Source organism: Lathamus discolor, chromosome 3, assembly GCF_037157495.1.
Source record: "Lathamus discolor isolate bLatDis1 chromosome 3, bLatDis1.hap1, whole genome shotgun sequence".
NCBI lineage: Eukaryota > Metazoa > Chordata > Aves > Psittaciformes > Psittacidae > Lathamus > Lathamus discolor.
Window position 1 is genome coordinate 137903760 of NC_088886.1, and position 19403 is coordinate 137923162.

General features: G+C 51.4%; 2 protein-coding genes across 7 annotated transcripts in view; both read left to right on the forward strand.

Annotated features, from left to right (window-relative positions):
• Positions 1-37: 37 nt before the first annotated feature.
• On the forward strand, positions 38-8032 carry SFXN2 (sideroflexin 2). Of its 4 annotated transcripts, none has more exons than XM_065672147.1 (12): positions 38-121; positions 867-1039; positions 1333-1503; positions 2546-2644; positions 2797-2872; positions 2944-3029; positions 3637-3697; positions 3769-3835; positions 4147-4196; positions 4380-4429; positions 4657-4704; positions 5097-8032. In XM_065672147.1, the coding sequence occupies exons 2-12, from the start codon at positions 879-881 to the stop codon at positions 5194-5196; spliced, it is 969 nt and encodes a 322-aa protein (XP_065528219.1). In that variant the 5' UTR covers positions 38-121; positions 867-878; the 3' UTR covers positions 5197-8032. The 4 variants fall into 4 exon arrangements, with proteins under 4 accessions (XP_065528219.1, XP_065528218.1, XP_065528220.1 ...); XM_065672146.1 differs by having other exon boundaries at positions 82-165; XM_065672144.1 differs by lacking the exon at positions 38-121 and adding an exon at positions 481-714.
• A 1209-nt stretch (positions 8033-9241) lies between these two features.
• Positions 9242-19403, forward strand: part of WBP1L (WW domain binding protein 1 like) — a 60241-nt gene continuing 50079 nt past the window's right edge. Inside the window, exon 1 of one of the 3 annotated variants that reach the window (XM_065672149.1) lies at positions 9242-9360. In XM_065672149.1, the coding sequence (XP_065528221.1) occupies positions 9274-9360 (87 nt within the window). In that variant the 5' untranslated portion in view covers positions 9242-9273. Of the gene's footprint in view, positions 9361-15184; positions 15247-15271; positions 15365-19403 lie in introns of those variants that run through there. The other 2 variants (XM_065672155.1, XM_065672151.1) reach the window with 2 other exon arrangements.

Here is a 19403-nt window from a genome sequence, read left to right on the forward strand (position 1 = left end):
CCGCCCCCCCAAACCAGCGCATGCGCGCAAGGGGCAACCCTGCCGGAGGGGTGGTGGGGGCGCCCCCTCTGGGCTCTGTGATTGGCTGAGGACGGCCACGCGGCGGGGTCCCGGGGGGCAGGTGCGTGCCACGTGGGCAGGAGACGGCGCGTGAGGGGTCTGCAGGTAGGGCCACGTGGGACGCGGGTGTGCAGTGTAGTGCAGTGCAGTGCAATGCAATGCAATGCAATGCAATGCAATGCAGTGCTATGCTATGCTATGCTATGCTATGCAGTGTGTACTGCCATGCAGTGCCATGTAATGTCATGTAGTACAATCTAATGTAGTGTATTGCCATGCAGTACCATGTAGTGTAATGCAATGCAGTGTACTGCCATGCCGTGGGCCAGGCCAACCGCTGTAGTTTTGTGAGGGCACTGTGCAGCACTACAGACCATGTGTAGTGCAGTGTGATGCAGTGCAGTGGTATGTAGGAGAGCACAACAGTGTTGCAGAAGTGCGCTGTGTTGGAGAACATGCAGTGTAATGCAGTGACAGCGCCACAGGAGGGTGCAGTATGGTGCCCCAGGGGATGTTGGTGGGGCTGTGCAGTGCAGTCACAGGAGGGTGCAGTGCCACAATGGGTGCAGACAGTGTTTGGGAGCTCAAGGAGGTGACCCCACGCAGGCAGGCTGGGATGCGAAAGAGCAGTCTTATTGCAGCAGGATGCAGGAGGTTCCTGGGATCAGGGCTGCTGAAAGTCCAACTCTTCCGTTAAATATAAACCTGCCATAGCTCTTGCCCAGTTAACCACTCCTGTGGCCGTGGCAGGCCCGCACTCAGTGGGCAGGCAGGATCCTCCTGAGCGGCCTTCTCCCCCTGCCCAGATCCACACCAAGATGGCCACCGTCCCCCATGACTTCAACATCGACGCCCCGCGCTGGGACCAGAGCACCTTCATGGGGCGCCTGAAGCACTTCCTCAACATCACCGACCCACGGACCGTGCTGGTGCCGGAGAAGGAGCTGGACCGGGCCAAGACTCTGGTGGAAGCCTGCAGGTGAGGAGCAGCGGTACGGCAGGGCAGGTACCATCCCCATGGCCATACCTGACCACCCCGCAGGGCCACACAGGGAAGGAAACAGTCATTCCCCAGTGCATGTACTGTGACATAATATCCATTAGAGGTGCTTTTGGGGGAGTTTCCCAGCCTTCTCTGGGGAGTCTCAAGCTGGGGCAAGCTTCCCTCATGGAAGATGTTTCACTGCCTTTCATGTTTGGTGCCCTGGGGCTCTGTGCCCCAGTAATGCAAGGTGCTGCTTAGTTCTTCCCCCATGGTCTCTGGGCTTGCAGGACCGGGCTGGTGCCACCAGGAAGCAGCCTGGAGCAGCTGCTGTACGCCAAGAAGCTGTACGACTCAGCCTTCCACCCTGACAGCGGTGAGAAGATGAACCTTGTTGGCAGGATGTCCTTCCAGGTGCCAGGGGGCATGGCTCTCACTGGCTGCATGCTCCAGTTCTACCGGTGAGCTCCTGGGGATGCCGGGCAGGGGACATCCCTGACAGCCCACAGCCCCTCGAGAGGTCCCCGATAGTCTAGGCATGGCCTCCTCTGGGGCTGGCTAGTGCTCGAGCCATGCCCATGGCTGCTGTGCCTGCCTGTGGCCTGTGTCCAAGACCTGCGTCCCTGTGCCCTGTCCCTTTTGCACAGCCTGTGGTGGAAGCATCATGAGTCCTCCTGACTCCCAGCATGGCTGGGAATAGCCTCACTTCACCTCAGCTCAGCTCTTCCTGGAGCCCCTGTAATGATTAACGTGGCCAAGCCCTGCATGGCTGCTGCTCTCGCTCCATGGATCATAACAGCCCTCAAAAATGAGGACCAAATGTACCCCCAGGCCAGGCTGCTCCAGTGGCCCCAGCCCATACAAACAGCTCCCTGTGTTTCCCTTCTGAAATGGCTGCTCTGGGGGTGAGCAATCCTGTCCCCAGCAAGGAGGCTGTGTGGGACAGCCACTGCCTTCCCCAGTGAATCCCCATCCCATCCCACCCCTGTTTGATTGACTGGTTTGGCAGTTGCTGGTGTGATCCAGCCTGGATGGGAGTTCTCCCAGTGCTGATCAGTCACCCTCTTCCCAGCCGACCTCCACCCTCCTGCACCCCAAAGCTTGCTCAGCCCCACATCTCCCCATGTCTCCTCCTCAGAGTCTCTGAAACACCAGGAGGAACCCAGGCATCATCGTCACCCCCAGAGTTGCCTCTGTCCCCATATGCCCCCTCCGTGCTGCTGCCTTTGACAAAGGCTTATCTGAGCTCAGCAGGATGGCTGCCGGCCCTGGCTGAGCACCCCACAGGGCTGGGCCCCTCCTTTGCTCCCCAAAGCCCTGTGGCAGACAGGACTCCTGGGATCATTTCCCAGCTCTGCCAGTGGCTCGTGGCTTTGCTGCAGTGCCTCAGTTTCCTTTGGGAGACATCATGACAAGGGTATTGAAGGTATCTTGGCTGCCCTCCTGCCAGGTCAGGTATCCCTGACAGCCCTCAGGTGCTGTCCTGGTCCCTTCCCTCTGCAGGACAGTGCCTGCTGTGGTTTTCTGGCAGTGGGTGAACCAGTCCTTCAACGCCTTCGTCAACTACACCAACCGCAATGCTGCCTGCCCCATCTCACTGAAGTAAGTGTGCCCCTACTCAGGATGGGCACCTTCTGTGTTGGGACCCCCTTTATGCTCCATAAAGACCTCCTGTGCCCGGTCTTGGGCACCAAAGGAACAGGAGTCAGAGTTGGTGTTTTTGTTCTCTCCCTTCTTTGGAAATCACTGTCCAGGCAAATTGGGGTGGCTTATGTGACAGCCACTGGTACAGCCCTGGCCACCGCTGTGGGACTCAACCTCTACACCAAGGTATGCTGGGATGGGTAGGGGAGCTGGCTGCATCCTGCCCTCCTGCACTGACACCAGCCTGTCTCCCACAGCGAGCACCCGCCTTGCTGGCCCGTTGGGTCCCCTTCGTGGCCGTGGCTGCTGCCAACTGTGTTAATATCCCCATGATGCGGCAACAGTAAGTGCCACGCGCGGCTGGGGCGTTTGAGGGACCCAGCTCCTTCTGAAGGCGAAAGGATAGAAGCCGTGCTGGGGTCTTGCACATTCATGGTGCCAGGTCTCTGGTGAAGGTGCCGGATGGGGTGTCTCAGCCTGTGCCTGGAGCAGGAGCGGGATTTTGGGCTGAGGATAACTGTTCTGGGGTCTGGCCTGGAATATCTCTCAGACCCAAAGGTCTTATGCATGTGGTTGTGGGAAAGCCCCAGTCCAGAATGTCCATGCACTGGGACCCCCTAGATGGGGCTCATGTGGAGATCTGTGTCTGCTACTTGGTGTCCCCCACAGGTGACAGTGTGGGAAGCTAGGGTGCTGTGGGGGGACTGTCCCCTGGCTGGGCTGTGCGTCCCAGGCTGGTGTCTGTCCCCTGAATGGCCAGACCAAATTTGCAGCCATGCCCTGAAGATGGCAGCATCGTCTGGGCTGGGGACTGTGGTGCTCTGGGCTGGTGGAGCCCCACACACTGGGACCAGGGCTGGGACCCCCTTGGGACCCCCTCACCCCACTGCTGTGTCCTTACACTTACGCATTGATCCCAGTTCCCACTCACTGCTGCTTGTCCCCTCCAGGGAGATCATCAATGGGGTCACGGTGACAGACCAGGACAACAATGAGCTTGGCCACTCCAGGGTGAGTCTGGGGATGAGGGTCCAGGTTGGGGTATGGCGTGGCAGGGGCTCAGCTGCTGTTTTTGCTTGCAGAGGGCAGCAGTGAAGGGCATCACACAGGTTGTGGTCTCCAGGATCACCATGGCAGCACCAGGCATGAGTGAGTGCAGAGCAGGGGAAGTGGGGGGCTGGACCTGGGACTCCCCTGGGACCAACCACTTCACCCTCTCTTGCTCTCAGCAAGATCCTTGCCATGCCAGAAGCCTGGCAGAAAGGATGGGAGCATGAGGAGCATGCTGCCTGGGGGGTGGATGGATAAAGGGGTGGGGGTCCTGTGCCAGGTCCCTGCGATGAGCACCCAGTGGTTCCCAGCACAACTAGCTGCTGCCATGGCATGCAGGATGATCCTGCTGGGGCAGCCCTTTGGGGCTGGCTTTCAGGGGTGCCCTGACCTTTTCTCTCTGCACCTAGTTATCTTACCCATCATCATGGAGCGACTGGAGAAATACCCCTTCATGCAGGTGAGCCCGTGTTTCTCCTGCTATGGTTTGCCAGTGGGTCCTGTGGTGCCACTGAGATGCTGGGGATGAAATGGGGGGCTGTAGACCCTGCCTTGCTTTGCCCCCTGTTCAAGTCACCAGTACTACCCTGTAAGCAGGGCTCATGGCAAAGCTGGGAACTCAATCGCAGCTCTTCTCTTGCAGCGAATCCGAGTTCTCCATGGGCCTCTGCAGGTGCTTCTCAGTGGGGGCTTGTAAGTATCTCACTGCTCGAATGCCTGTGGGTGCCTGGAGCACAGCTCCAAGGGATGCTTGAGAAAAGACCTCTTTCCCAGCAAGGGATTGCAAAGCTGCTTGCCTTTCAGCCTCGGGTTTCCCCGGTTATTTGAAGTCAGCACCTCTTGGGCTGAGATTCCTGTGGCCAGGGGGCAAATGGCCTGCAGTCTCCAAAACTAACACTCACCTCTTCTCTGTCCCACAGCCTCCTGTTCATGGTGCCAGCAGCCTGCGCCCTGTTCCCTCAGAGATGGTACCTGTCCCACTGCTTCCTCCTCCTGCACGGGACCTTGGGAACCTTCCTCCTCCCTTAAGTCTTCTCTGCCCATCCCAGGAGTAGCACAATGCCCCCCTGCATGCACCTGAATGTATACACTGGAGTCCTGGGCAGCAGGAGAGCATGTGCCTCCTCTGCTTTGCAAGCTCTGTGCTGGGAACATTGGGACCCACCAGGCCCATGGGCAGCTCTCTGCCCCCCAGCACTGGGAGTGGTGGGTGCCAGGAATGGGTGGTGGGTCTTGATGTGAGCCTGCAAGATCCCAGGGACTGCAGGGGACCTTGCATATCACTGGGGAGGGAGGGTGACCTGCCTAATGGCCATGGAGGAGGATGACAGGTCTAAGTGTCTATCCCTTCTCCCCACAGCTCCCTTGCATTGTCCAACCTTGAGCTGGAGCTGCGTGACAGCATCGTGACCAAGCATGGGGACAAAGTGCCATATGTCTACTTTAACAAGGGTCTGTGAATGGAGACTACCTCAGGAGCCATCGCACCCCTCCTGGTAGCCTCCTGCAACCACCAGCCCCACATTTCATGAGCAGTGCTCAGAGGCACGGTCCAGCCAGATCTGACCCCCCTGCCCCAGCCCAGCACCCTGGTGCCTCCTCCCTGCAGAGGGGCAGGATCTGGCTCTGTGTGCCCAGCTTGCAGCACTCTGACTTGTCCTGAGCCTCCCCCCATTGCTGCTAGCCATGTGCTTGCCTCCCCATGTTCCTCTGGGTGATGGCTGCACTTCCAGTGCCTTCGGCTACCCCAGCCTTGTGTCTGTGTGAGCCTCATGGCTCCTGTGGGGCATCAGGCTCTCCCCTGGGGCTCAGAGTGCAGTCTTACCTCCAAAAGCAGGTGGCCTGCCATTGCACCAGGAACCAAACCACACTGCTGCCTTACACCACCACAGTGGCCTTTTACCAAGAGGGACCTCTCCCCTCTGCACAGGGAGCATCCTGAAGTCGAGGGACCAATGCTTGGACCATGCCTTCCTTATTCTCAGGTTCAGGTTTTATTCACTTTGCGTTGCCACAATCCAGGAGAGAAATAGTTACTCGTTTTTTAAGCTCTAGTTTTTGCAATCTACCCATTCCTCTGGGCACAAGAGCCAGCCATCCCCCTTGTTCCACATCTCACTGTCTCTACAGTAGGACCAAGGATCTGCAGCTTTGGGGGACAGTTGACTCTGGCCCACCTTGGGCAGGGGCAGGCAAGCAGACACAAGAGTTACAAAGCTGGCAAGGCATTGACCCAGACTCTGAGTGGCAGCACTGAAAATGGCGGAGGGGAGGGTTGAATAATTAAATTTCAAAAGCAGCTGTGGGCTCTGCTTCTGGCTGGTTCCCTGGGCAGGGCTGGTACATGGGTCTCATGCCTGCCTTGAAAGGGAAGGGTGCAGGCTCTGTGACTGACCAGCCACCAGGCTGAGGGCACAGGGGCCAGGAGAAGGAGGAAGAGCCATGAGGCTCTGCAAGGGCTGACATGAGCCCTGAAACCCTTGGGCATCCCATGCAGCCTCCCCAGAGAGGTTCTTGGGGTTGCAGATAGTCCTGAGGCAAGCGACAAAGGGAGATAATAGTTCTGTGCTCATGGTGACTCATCCCACTGGGGGTATCAAGGGGTGACACTGGCTGACCCTACACCCATGGGTGCTGTTTGTCTCCTTGGCTAGGCAGTGTTTGCAGTGATGCTAACTTGGGTCTGCCACAAGGCCTCTCCCACCCCAGAGAATGGCAGCTTAAGTTTGCTGCAGCCTGTTTCAGAAGAAGGAGACCCAGAGTTTAGTCCTAGTCCTGGGCTAAAGTCCCTGCCCTCAACCAGCTGTATCCAGGCTCTCTTCTTGCTGGTGAGCATCCCTTGGTGGGATAAGCATGTTTCTAACCAGCTGCCTGATGAGGCTGCTGGAGAGCCCCATGCTCATCCCTTTAGCCAGGGATACCTGTCAGATTCCCATGTGCAGACACAGGGTCTTCAGCAAAAGGGCTTTATGGCATTAAGCACTCCACTCCTACAAACAGAGCAGCCAAACCCAAACTGTACTTTTTGAAAGGCCAAGCTGTATCTACAACAGGTTTGCTTCTGCCCAAGCTGCAACAGGCAGAGGATAATGTCTGCAACCACATGTAGTTACAGCTAGAAAGTTGTATAAGAGCTCTGAAATAATTAATAGGTCAGCAGAAAGTAGGAAAACGTGTTAAAACTTGTGTATCCATTCCCTGGGCATTATTAGATCTCTTGTTAATGCACAATTAAAATAATAGATAAGCACATGAAATGTAACAGATGTCACTCCTGTTGCAAGTGGGAAGAAGCCAGAAGAAGACATCTCTGCTCTCCTTAACTCAAGCTGCTCTTACTGTACACCCAAAACTGCGTTGAGCACTTTCAGAAAGGCACCTGCAGCAGTCTGGGCTGTATTTGGGTCCAAGGTGCCTCTCACATGCTAGGGAGCACAGTGATGCTCTAAAACTGCCCCTCCCTGCGCATCACAGCCATGCTCTTGCTGTTGACCCTTCCTGCATTTGCAGCGAGTCCCGACAGGGCTCTGCAGCCAGTGATGCCAGGGCAGCAGCCTGGGACCACAGTGGGAAAGCCTTAGCGTTATTGCTGTCCCCAGCCATACCAGAGGGGCAATGGAGCAGAGCGATCCTCTGAAGAACTACTGCCATCTCACACCAGCTCGTCCCCTGCCCTGGGGAGCAGGGCATGGTGCAGCGCGTTGCTTTGGACAGAGGAAGTGGGTTGCTCTGGGCTTGGAGGATATTCAAGCCATCCTCAAACCAGACCTCCCCCACCCCCGAGCTTATGGCAGTGGATTCCCTCTTCAGATCGATGTGGAGTTATGCCACTGACAGCTTAGCTAGCAGGGTTTGTAGGTTTTCAGGTTGTAGCTCCCGTCTCCCCTGAGGATTCAAGTCATCTCAACAGCTCATGTTGTCCTGGTGGCAGGAGATGGTTGCTGCAGCCAGTGCCTTCCTGCACTCCCTAAAACCACAGCAACTCCCCAGCACGCCTTGGTCTCCTTAGGGAGCAGAGGGGCCACAGCCACGCTGTAGCCACCAAGTCCCTGTGCTCCCAAGGGTGACTCTGCCAGCCTGCCTCCATCTCCCATTGCTGCAATATGAAGGAAACCTCATTGCCAAGAGTCAGAGCCAGACTCATCCCTGTTTGGGAAGAGCTGCAAGTGTTAATTGCTCTCCAGCGATGAGTCACACCTGATCTGGGCTGGTTCTGTGCTCCCATTGAGTTCATGCCTTCTCCCAGCTGTGCCTCTAATTGTGGTGAACAGGAATAAAGCTTCTTTAATAACTGTTCGTGGCTGAAATGTCATGTTTATAACCTCCCTTCAAATGATAACCAGACCGAAGACATTGGGCTGCAGCAGAGCCTTGGGAGGCTGGGGGGCTCCTCTGGAGCATCATCAGCCACAGCAGGCAGGCTTGGCTGGCTGGTCCTCGCCCAAAGGCTGGTGGAGGCTGGTGAACTGGCTGCCTATGGAGAGGGGATCAGCAGGGTGCACATGCAATGGGTTAACACCCGACGGCCCATGCCAGCACAGGCAGGCGAGCTGAACCAGCGGGGTTAGGTGTGCCCCAAGCACTGCCCTGACTGGAGCATGCCAGGGTGGGAGATAAGCTGCTAAGGCCATTACTCTTATTTGGGCTTTTCTTAATGTGTTATCTGAGCATCTGATAAACCTCATCCCTCTGATCCCTGTGGGGGCAGCCTGATGTGCAGGGAGCGGCGGTGTAGAAAGCCTCTGCCCCTGCCCCTGCCCCTGCCCCTGCCCCAGAAACACGGGCTATCTCCCCTGAGCTGTGAATTAACCCCAAATGCCCGTGTCCCCTCTTCTCCCAGGCATGCAAGCCTGGGCAAGGGACTGCAGTGTGGGGACATGGTGGGACTTGGCTACGGTGGGACACTTCTCCATGCTGCTGCTGTCTCTGGACGAGGCTGACACCAACTCATGGTTGCCTGCCAGGCACGTCCAGTCCAGCCCCATGCTGCTGCTATCATTTCAGCACCCTCTCCATGTCAAACTCCCAGATCCAGATGGGCCGCTTGGGTCTGGGGTTCTATGGGTGCACTAGAGAGGAGGCTGAGTGGGGATCATGGTAGCCAGGTGTGGCCAGGTGAATGGAGGATGAGTGTCTGGCTGCCATTGGGGTGTCAAGGCGCTGTAGCAGGCTTGTAAACCCCCTTTTTGCAGTGCCCAGATCTGTCCCTGGAGGTGCCTGCACTGAGGGTGCAGGGCCAAGGGGCAGCCCCCCACTCGGCCTCCAGGCAGTTCCGCCACTCACAATATGGCAGCGCGCCCCCACCCCAGGCTCCCTCCCCGGTGCGCCACACTCAAGATGGCCGCTCCCGGTGCGCAGGCCCCGCCCCTCCCGGTTCTGCCCATAAGCGACAGCGCGCTGAGCCAGTAGCAAGCCAAGAAGCGTACCGCCCACCCAATAGGCGGCCGGGTGGGGCGGGCCGGGGCGCGGGGTGCCCCCTCGGCTCCCGTCCCGGGCCGCAGTCGGGCTGGGGAGGCGGGGAGCGGGGGGTGGGGGGGATGGCGAGGAGGCTCCGCGCCGCCATGGCCTTGTTGCTGTTCCAGGCCCTGCCCGAGGGGCTGCCTGCCAGCGTGGAGCCTGCCCAGGTAGGGGCTGCCCTAGGGGGGCTGCCTGGGGGGGGGGTCTGGGCTCGCGCCGTGCTAAGGGGTTATGTCTGTGAGGCTGAGGGATACAGGCTGTAACGGGCCTGAACGCCTGAGGGGCGGTGCAGGGGTCTGTACCCTCCGTGGTGAGGGACGTGGCCTTTGGGGTAGGGGGTCAGGCTGGGCTGGCAGGGGCAGGAGCAGGAGTGGGGTGCCTGGGCTCTTGGGGCTCGTGGAAGAGGCTTTTGGGGCCCCGCCTGAGGTTTGGGGAGCTCTTTAGGTGAAGGGAAGCTGGAGGAGATGCAGAGACTAGAGTCTGGGGGTGCTTCTGTGTTGAGGGGATGGAGAGGGTTTGTAGAGGATCTAGGTGCAGGTGGCAGTGCCTCTTTGAGGTGCTTTGTATGGCAGGATGGCTTGCAGGGTGATGAAGAAATGTGCTTGGTGGTGGTTGACTGGAGATGGTGGTGAAGATGGCCATGGTGAGGGTAAAGACTTGAGCTGGCAGGTGCGTGGGGGCTGTGTGTGTCTTCCTGGGGTGGTGACAGGGAAGAGGTGCGCTGTGAGGGAATGGGGCTGGAGGAGGTTTGGGGTGAGCTGAAGGATGGCTCTGGGGCAGCTAGCCAGAAGGTCAGTAGGGAAATGGGACTTGTGTGACGCTGCACAGGCTAGGTGAGCTAGTTTGCCCATGGCAGGAGCTATGGTGGGGAGGTTTGGCGCAAGCCTCGGCACAGGGGGAAGGAAAAGGGAGTGTGTGTCAGCTGGGATGAGGGGGGCAAGGCCTTATCTTTGTAGGCTCTGACCACCTGCTTACTACCTTCTTCATGCCTAGAAAGGGTTTTAATAAAGTTGATTCTCTCTTCTTCATCTCTTTACTCTTGTTTCCTGTCTATGCTGCAGTGTGTACCATTCAGATTACCAGTGATGTTCTTGGGTTCCCCAGTGTAGGTGCATGTAGACCTCTCCCACCTCGATATGTATGCTTAGCGTCACTCGGAGAGGCGTGTACTAGGCCAAGCAACCTGTGCATTACCTGGATCTTATTATTTATGGAGTAAAGATGCCTCTTTCACCCTGAGTAGAACATATACAAAACAGGATGACTTATGGTTTGATATGGTATATTACTTATAAGGTACAAGTGGTAGGTTGCATTTGTTGAAGGTCTGAGCCAGCGAGATGCTGCTCTGTGACTGCAGGTCACAGAAGCTGTAGGTTGCATGGTGCTTAATGTCACAAGGGTGCAGATGGGGAGTGCCTTTTCTGGAAGGCTTCTATTGAAATATTTCCCAATGCTTCTGCTGAAGTTTGCTGAGGAGTTTGCCTAAGACTACAGATGTTATTTCCCTTTTGTATTACTGTCATCTTTTCAGGATGCTAAGAGCATTAGATCTACTTTAAAAGCTGTGTAATCCCGTATTGGTAGTGCCATCCCAAATCTCTTTTGGTTGTGCTGAGGCTAAGGCTGGGTATTGCTGCTCTAGGGAACCATGTGGAGGATTGTGTTGAATCGTGTGTTTTCCACGCTGTCTCAGCTGCTTTTACCAGATGGAAGTCTTAGTGCTTGCTCTGTATCATCTGCAAGCTGAGGTACATAAACTAAACATATAGAAGCACATCTCAGGTCTGTTTTGCTCTCTGGTCGTTGCGGCATTCCAGCTGCAAGCAGTGGTCAGGTGGTAGGATTATCTGGACAGAAGCTGTGAAAGTGTTGAACCCTATACATGCTCATAAAAATACCATACCTGCTTTGAAGACAGTGAAGGACGCTCCCTGCTTTGTACGCCTTCTGCATTAGTGAAGGCGCTGGTAGAATAAAAGAATAAGAAGTAGAAAGGAGGAAAGGAAAAAAGAGGGTGTGGAAGCAATCATACAGCTAGGTTGCCTGTGGAATAGTTGCATACGTGACTTGTGGGTATCCTCTCCAGTCAGTGCACCAGAAATAATCCTAAAATAACACGTCTTGTGTGTGGTACAATACATGAGAGTGGGGGAGAAGAGCTTTGGCATCCTACGTTTTCCTTAAAGCTCTTAGATACAGATACATCTTTTACTCATTTTCTTTTCATAGTTTTTCTATATAAAACTCTCGCAGTTTATTTTAGATCTTAAATGTAGACTCTGTCTGTCAAAAGTCTGGTATTATCTTGCTGCATACTAGAGATTGACAGCTACCCACTCGAAAATGACAGTGGTAATGTAGGATCTGGAAAATGAGCATGTAACAAAACTTTATCTCTCCTGGTGTTGCCTTGGAGTGCGATTTCTTCAGAGCTGATGGGCTGGTAGAGAGGAGCTGCAGTGGGGTAGTGCTGGACTTGGAAGATCTCACCAAGGCTTCCTGTGTTTCTAGCTGAAACCCTGACAGCGTTTGCCTCTTGTCCTCTCCAAATGGTTGCTGCCCTTGCTGCCTCTAGGGACTGCTGCCTACTTCTATCTACCTTGCAGACATTTGCCATGGCCTGCTTGCTGCTGCTGTTGGGAAGAGCTTACTATTCAGGGTGTACACCTTTTTGCCTGTATAAACTACCCCACAGACCTGGTGGTCTAAGGCTGGGAGGTGCTGCAGGAAATGTGTCCTCTAGATAATTCAGGAGGTGGAGCTGTACTGCTAGCTGCACAGAGCAAACATTCCTGAGAACACATTGTACCCTGCAGGAGGGTCTGATTTTCCAGGTTAAAGTAAGTCCAGCCTGCCTAGGATTTTCAGAGACTCTCCTTTTAACTGACACTTGTTCGGGATGGTGGATGGAGGACAATGAAGATAATTAGGTCATCACCATACTGAGTCCAAGTGGTTCAGCTGTCTCCATGAGTATTCATTGCAGTTTCACTTGTAATCAGAGCACAAAACTCTATTAACAGGAATAAAAACATTTATCAGTAGATGATGGGCAGAAATACTGCAATTATGTAATACAATCAGGATAAATGTCACAGGAAGAAGGCATTGGCCATGTTCAGTTCCAGCTGAACCGCACACCTTAGCTGTGTGTTCTCCTCTTGGTTTGAGGGAGAAAGAAATGAGGAAATAAGAAACGGATTTATTTTAAAATCAGCTTGATCAGATTTGAAATGAAAAACTTTGAAGATTAATCGCTTTTCTGTTGTAGTTTATCTGCAGGGCAGAATAAAGGTTATTTGACTGCCTTAAGTATGTCTGCTTCCCACGCCTGCAGCTTAATTATCACATAGTTTTCTCAACTGTTGTTTTTCTTAAAAACAAGATATTTAAGTGAATGCTAACAATGTGACAAGTCTGCAACATCTTTCTGTCTCTAATAAGGTGGTTTTGAGCCAAAATCTGTCAGAAGCATGCTTTTATAAAGACCAATTTAATCTCAAATTAAAGAGTTTGATTGGAGTACTGTGACTTGAGGGATGATTCATCGTATGTGACAAAGATGATAGATCTTTGCTTTAAGAAAGAACTCAGTGGACTGTCTCTGTGGCTAACACCTGTGTAACACAGAGTTTCTGTCCAGGGCTGTCCTCTAGCTGTGACCACAACTCTTATTGCACCAGGTTTCATCCAAGAGTTTGGCTGCGTTTGGGCCCTTGCAGAGCATCACTTCATGTAGTTTGTGAATTGAACAGCAAAATTCCAGTTATCCTCGAGTAAGAGAGGCTCATCTCATCAGTAAATTTAAGACAACTTTTTTAATTAAAGGTAATTAGTTGCAACTACACTTCTGTGTCTCCTGAAATTCATTGGGGTCCTTCAGGAAGACAGCTGCTCATATAACTGTATGATATATTTTGTTTGCCATGATATCTTGTCTGTGACTTCGTTTTTGGCTTGCTAATTTCCACAGTTTTGGCAGGAGGCAGCAGAGATCAAAGTACGTCCTGTACTTGCTCAGAACAGGGACCTCTAAATAACTGTGCACATTGGATTAAGCACTGCTTGTACTGTGGTGATGATAGCACCGAGAGCTCCGGTGCCTCATCTGTATAGCACGCTTTCCTGCTGATTAAAATGCTTTTGGTTGTGAGTTGCCCTTACAGTTACACACAATGCTGTGAGAATTTCTCCTTCCATCTCTACAGCTGTGCAGCAGATGGAAAGCCTGGTCGGAAAGTGTCCAGTGCAGCCTGGGAACAGTTTCCTTCAGGACAGTCAAAGCAACTCTGTGACTGGGACATGTCATTGCCTTTCTGAGAATTTCCTTGCCACCTTCCAAATATTAATTAACAAAAACCACTATCTTAAGAATAAACTCCAGCAGCTTTTGTTGTGCTATGCTGCAAGGGGACTTGGAAAGTTTCATCTGCCAGAGTTGTTGCAATATAGTCAGGGATTTTTCCATCCTCCAAGCCTCAGGAGCCAGGCAGGGTCAGGCCAGGTCAGCCTTATCCAGCCAGGGGCAACATCCAATGCTGACTGTCCCCCAGCAGTGGTTCTGCTGGGTACAGTGCTGTTGGGCACCAGGGATGCTGCCCAAAGTAGTGATAACACCATTGGCCCCTTTAATGAGACAAAGGGATGGATGCGTGCCGTGTTTGGCCACATTTCAATGGCTAAAACACCCATAAACCCCTCTTTGATAAACCTGCTTTGATTCCTAGAAGTGCTGCTCTCCCAAGCTTCTTCAGCAGTTACTTTTCTCCTGGCAAAAGAGGGTGGGTGCTCTTCTCTATAGCTCTGTCAGCTTGTGTTAACGCAGTGTTACATTGAAGTTCACCACCTTTCTTTCTGCAGTATTAGAAAGGCATTAATATAGGTAGAAGTTTGTGCTTCTTTGTAATGTGGAAACACGTGGACATCCTCTGAGGTAACGGGCAGTATATTTAGAAAATGCAAAGCACCCACCTTTTCTTTTAGCCTTTTTTTTCCCTTCAAGTCATATTGAGAGGACTGGCAGGATTGAACAGACATTAACTTGGGGCAAAAAGCTAGAAATGGGATAGTGATCTTCTGGCCTACTTCTCCATCCAGTGTTGTCTGCGCTGTGCCCTTTGGTCATGGTTGTGACTATACAAGCATCTCCTTGTCAGGCATGTCCTGCACTTTTAGTAACATTGAGCTACACATGGCCTTTTGTTGTTTCCTGACAATGTGCATATTTGGTAATGGGTTTGGGGGTGTTCCTCTAATTTGAGCTGTCCTGTTTTGCAGGGTAAGAATTTGCCCTTTCTGGTTAGCTGCATAGGAATCTTCACAGCTTATTAATGTATTTAACTGGTGATTTTATGGCTGTGCATTTGTCTTGCATTTGCTTTGAGGGGTTTGTGAATCCAAAGTGACCAGGCAAGCTGCTCCTGCCAGGGTTGTGCTGCTGTTTTTGCAATATGGGGGAAAGCACTTGGCATGTCAAGAGGCATTTCAAAAGCAGTCTCTGAGGCAGGGCTGGTGGCAGTCTCAGAAGTCATGGCAGGGCAGAGATGCTCATTGCACATTTTGGGGGAACCTGGTTGCATGAGGTATTGGTCTGTTCTTCCAAATCAGAAGAATGTAAGCATAGAGTGTTGGAATGCACTCCTGGATGACTTCATGGAGAGATGCTGATGGGGAAGCCAGGTCCCTCCTTCCCCCTGCTATCTTGTGCGATTAAAAACCCCACAGGTAAGAAGACAGGTTTTGAGATGCCAGCATCTGGGTGCTGTGGCAGCAGAGCTTGACAGTCGATTGCCTACGTGGCTCAGCCTGTGAACAGTGCACATAACAAACAGGCCTGAAATAACAGCTGGCTGGAGAGAGAACGCTGCCAAGCAGGAATTGCATGCCCGTACTTCGCCTGTGACAGGAAGCGTGTTGGCGTGGCAGTCACAAATGATGCTTTTTCCATGATTTCGCAGGTACTGTTTGACTGCAGAGGAAGGCTCAAGGTGCTGCAGAGACCTGATGTTTATCTGCTTGGATAAGGAGGAGCTTCATTCACCTCTAATGATGTGATTATCAGTGGAATCACTGCCCCCAGTATTACTTTTAGATGACTGCTACAGTCTCTGCAATGGCTTGTGAATCTGTAATGGAGCACTTTGCATGAGGGGACTTGCTGGGTGCCAAGTGAGTTGATCACATAAGGGACCTCTGGAGATTGTCTAGTCCACCCCCACTGCCAAGGCAGGGCCACCTAGAGCAGGTTACACAGGAACATGTCCAGGCGTGATCCAGCAGACCAAACCACTTAATGCCAGTGTGGCCAGTGCTCCCTGGCATTCTGTGCCGTGAACAGACAGAAAGGAGAGACTTTATTTGTGTGGAGGCAGCTTGTAGTGCTGCTGGTTTGCAGGCCTCCTCCACTGGTCAGTATCCATTCAACTGGTATTGTCTGTGCTCAGTCCAAAGAGTATGAGAGCTGGGTGGTATAGGAAATTTAGATGCAGTTGCCTGGCTCTTCCTTTTTCACAAGCACTTCTGCATCAGCATCAGCAAATCCAGCCACTGACAGTGCACTGGCAGTTTGCTAGCAGTCACCGCTTGAACATGGAAGAAATCTCCAGTGCATCAGGGGACAGAGCTTTTGCCATTTAAAAAGCTGCTGGCCTCTTGCTGATAATGACTTACAGAGGTGTAGGTGGGTATGGCGAGCAGTTACCAGTACTGCCAAGCTGTAGAGTACTGGGTTTAGGGAAGAATGAAAACCAGAAACCTTTCCTTTTCTCATGGCAGTTCAAGACCTCAGGATGCTGACTGCAGTCCTTAGGACTAGCAGAGAAGAGGAATTGCCTCAAGAAAGGAAAGCTGTGCTAGCAGTATTCTTCCTTCTTTCCTCTTTCATCTTCTGCATTACTATGAAGTGTAAATTTATTACTTTAGTGGTGATGTGTTTTTATTTTATCTCTGGTTCTGGTGTGAGCAAAGCAGTGATGGGCATTTCAGAGGCAACTCAAGAGTAGAAGTCCATGGTTTTTAGGGTTTTTTGGTTTTTTAGTTTGGAGGTTTGCGGTTGGGAATTTTTAGTTGGTTTTGTGGGTATTTTTGAGATCTGTGAGGGATCATGATCAAAGCAAAACCTAACCCTGTCTTGGCTCTACTTGAGGCTGAAGGAGCTTGTTAAGATACTGATTTGCTGAAAGTCCTGGAGCCAGATTTGATAGGGAGAGACCTCTAAGATGCATGAGATTTTAACAGAATTCCTGAAAACAGGCCCAGAGACCTAAAAAAACCCCAAAACAAATAGAAACAAACCAACCAACCAAAAAACCCCAACAACAGCAAAAACCAGACGCATCACTGAGCGAGAAGCTACAGTTGTGAGCTTACTAAGCGCTGCAAAATTTGTGAGTCTGTGATTGACTGACTTGATATGTGCCCTAGCTTCCGGAAAAGCTTCAATTGGAGCTCACAGTTTACTAGCCTGCAAAGTCAATCAGCCTTGTGGAACAAATTAATGGGAGTTCAGCTTTACGTAGCTCTGCTGGTTACAGAACTATTCTTATTTTTCTTTTTTGTCTCCTGCTGGCTGAACAGCAAATTGAAGAGGAAAAGGCTGATAAGCTATAGAAACAGTTATGAAGCGTGTGTTTTGCCAGGAATCTCACCAGCTGTCTTGAGCTTCTCTTGTGTAAAAGATGTGTTGCCTGTTGGAAACAGGGAGGAAAGTCAGGCATTAATGGCATGCCAGCAGACTATGCTGAGGCTTTTTAGTGAGCAGAACTGATTCACTCTTTTCTCTCATGTCCTAGCACACAGATGTGACCAGCAGGTCAAGGACTCTTGTCCACAAGAGACTTCTTTTTACTTAATATGGAACTGGAGCTCGCAACCAAGACAGTCTGGGATAATGCTGTCAGTCAAACAACGGTGTAATTGTGACAGTCATACCAGAAGCCTGATACAGAAAGAGTGTAAAATATGCAGAAGTACCCGCCCTTGCCAAGCTCTGTATTCCTGACTCTTTGTAACAAGATTTTTATTTGTTAATACTGTATCAGTAGTTGCATGGCTTTTTAAAAACCTCTATGTGGGATCCTATTTAAATCCCAGGTAGTGGATAGTGGCCAACAGGAAGGCATGGGAGCAGGATGTCTTACGCCTCCAGCAGAAGATCAGGCCATTCTGTTGCATAAAATATGCCCTGTGACATCTGTCCAACTGGTAGTGGGCAGAAAATTAGTCCCACAGAATTCGCAACCTGCTGCAAAAGCACCTTTTTGAGCTTTCTGGCTGAGCTAAACATGAATTAGAAGTGACTGATGTGGAATGAAAGGGTTAAACAGTGGCTGGGGTCAGTCTGGGCCAAGAGGGAGGGGAAAGACCGGAGGATGTGGTGGTTATTTTACAGGGGTGTTGGAAAGACTGGACAAAACCTTTTAAGAAGGCAGTACGTCTTCAAGGCCATGATACTGGGCTGACTTAATCTCATCCTGTGTATCAGTTGTAATTGCTTTGGGAATATTACCAAAAGTGTCCCTGCCTTGGTGGGAGGAAAGACTTTTCTTCAGACCCTATCTGAAAGACGTCTTCTCTGTGCTAGGAAAGCATTTAATGCAGCTACCTGAATGCAAGGTCATGACTCATGTCTGGGTCTCCTGTGTAATAAATTCCTTCTTTCCTTTCTCCTTTGCAGGCTGCTTTTCAAATAGTGAATGTTGAAGAGGAGGAGGAGGAGGGTTGCATGTGTATTGCATTGTCTTCACATTACCTTGTCATTTTGACTTCTGTCTTTTTAGAAGCAGCAAACTTCACAGTTTGCATTTGGCTCTCCAGTATCCTGTGATCTGAAGCTTAGATAAAACAGGCTTGCAGACATATGTCATTGCTGATTGTCCCCATTTGCTGATGCTTAGCACTTGGACTCTGACAAAGCCTGTCTTAAATTGCAGTGTCAAAAATAAGAACTCTTTGTTTATCTTCCTCTCCTTTTCCTAGCTGTATTGTTTTCTCTTTGTCTCATTGTTTTGTTCCTTTTTGCTACCCCTCTCATTAGAAATGTTTGCATCTCACATACTTGATTATTAAATATTGTTCTTCTGTTTGTGGCTTATTGTTTTACTGAGTTTCTTGCTTTTCCACTCTGTCCTTGTACCTCTGTGCTTCCAGAGTATTAATGCTAAACCACCAGAGTGCCTTTGGGATGTGGAAGCAAGAGTCAGGAGTTTCCTTCTCCTCTGACCCATTTTGTGCCCTTAGGCACATCCCTTGACTGGAGTCTGAGGATCAGCCTGGCGTTGAAAGACGAAGGACTGAGGAAGTCCGGAGTGATCGTGCTCTTCATAGTATTGTTTTCAATTCTGAAACCTGTAGTCTGCTTTCTCTAGATGGCCTAGCTGAAGCAGCAGTCCTCCTTTATTTTCAGCATGCTGTGTATTTATTGAGAAGCGTTGTGCCAGGAAAACTTTAGATTAAGGGACCAGACACCTTTGCTGGCATGTAACTTCAGGCTGATAGGAAGTATATTGCCTTGTTTAACCTTCGCTGGCATGTAACTTCAGGCTGATAGGAAGTATAAGGGCTTGCTTAGTTCTTTGCATGGATGAAGCCCAGACAAACCTTTTTTCACAACCTCTAACCAAACAGATAAACTTTGGGGAACAGGAAGAGTGGCACTGATTGTTTCTTGTCTGTGTCATATTATCTAGCAGCATGGAACCAAAACTCTTCCTGCTATGATCCTGCTCTCAAAAGATATAGAAGTTTGACCAAGAGATTAAATATATTCAGTGTGTCTTAATAAAACAGGACTAAATTTGTGTATGGAAACAGTGAACAAGTTGGCTTTGGCTTAAGAATCTAGAGATTTGCAGGGGAAGAAAATGGCACTAGACAAGATGTTCACAGTGGCCTGGCTGGGTGCTGTGCCACTTGCACCTTGATCTTCCTGAACTAAGCAAATGGAGGGTGAATCTGTGTCCATGAAAGTGTGTGGCTTGCATAAGTGTAAATGTGAAGGCTACCTGAGCTGCTGCTGTTGATGTAGCCGACACCACACTGTTAATACAGAAGAAGTTAATTTTAAAAATCTGAAAACCTTAAGTTCTAGTGGCTTTTTACAGGTAGGGACAGACTTTCAAATGGATGACCTTAGATTTTGTTTATCCTTTTTGTGAAAGCTCTTCTCTCACACAGGCACTGCCTGCCAGCACTTCTGAAGCACTTTGCT

Excerpts from the sequence above, each read along its gene's own strand:
- SFXN2 (XM_065672144.1), top strand. Across the intron at positions 3,836-4,146 it reads CATGGCAGCACCAGGCATGA|TTATCTTACCCATCATCATG; the intron begins GTGAGTGCAGAG and ends CTCTGCACCTAG. Across the intron at positions 4,197-4,379 it reads AGAAATACCCCTTCATGCAG|CGAATCCGAGTTCTCCATGG; the intron begins GTGAGCCCGTGT and ends CTTCTCTTGCAG.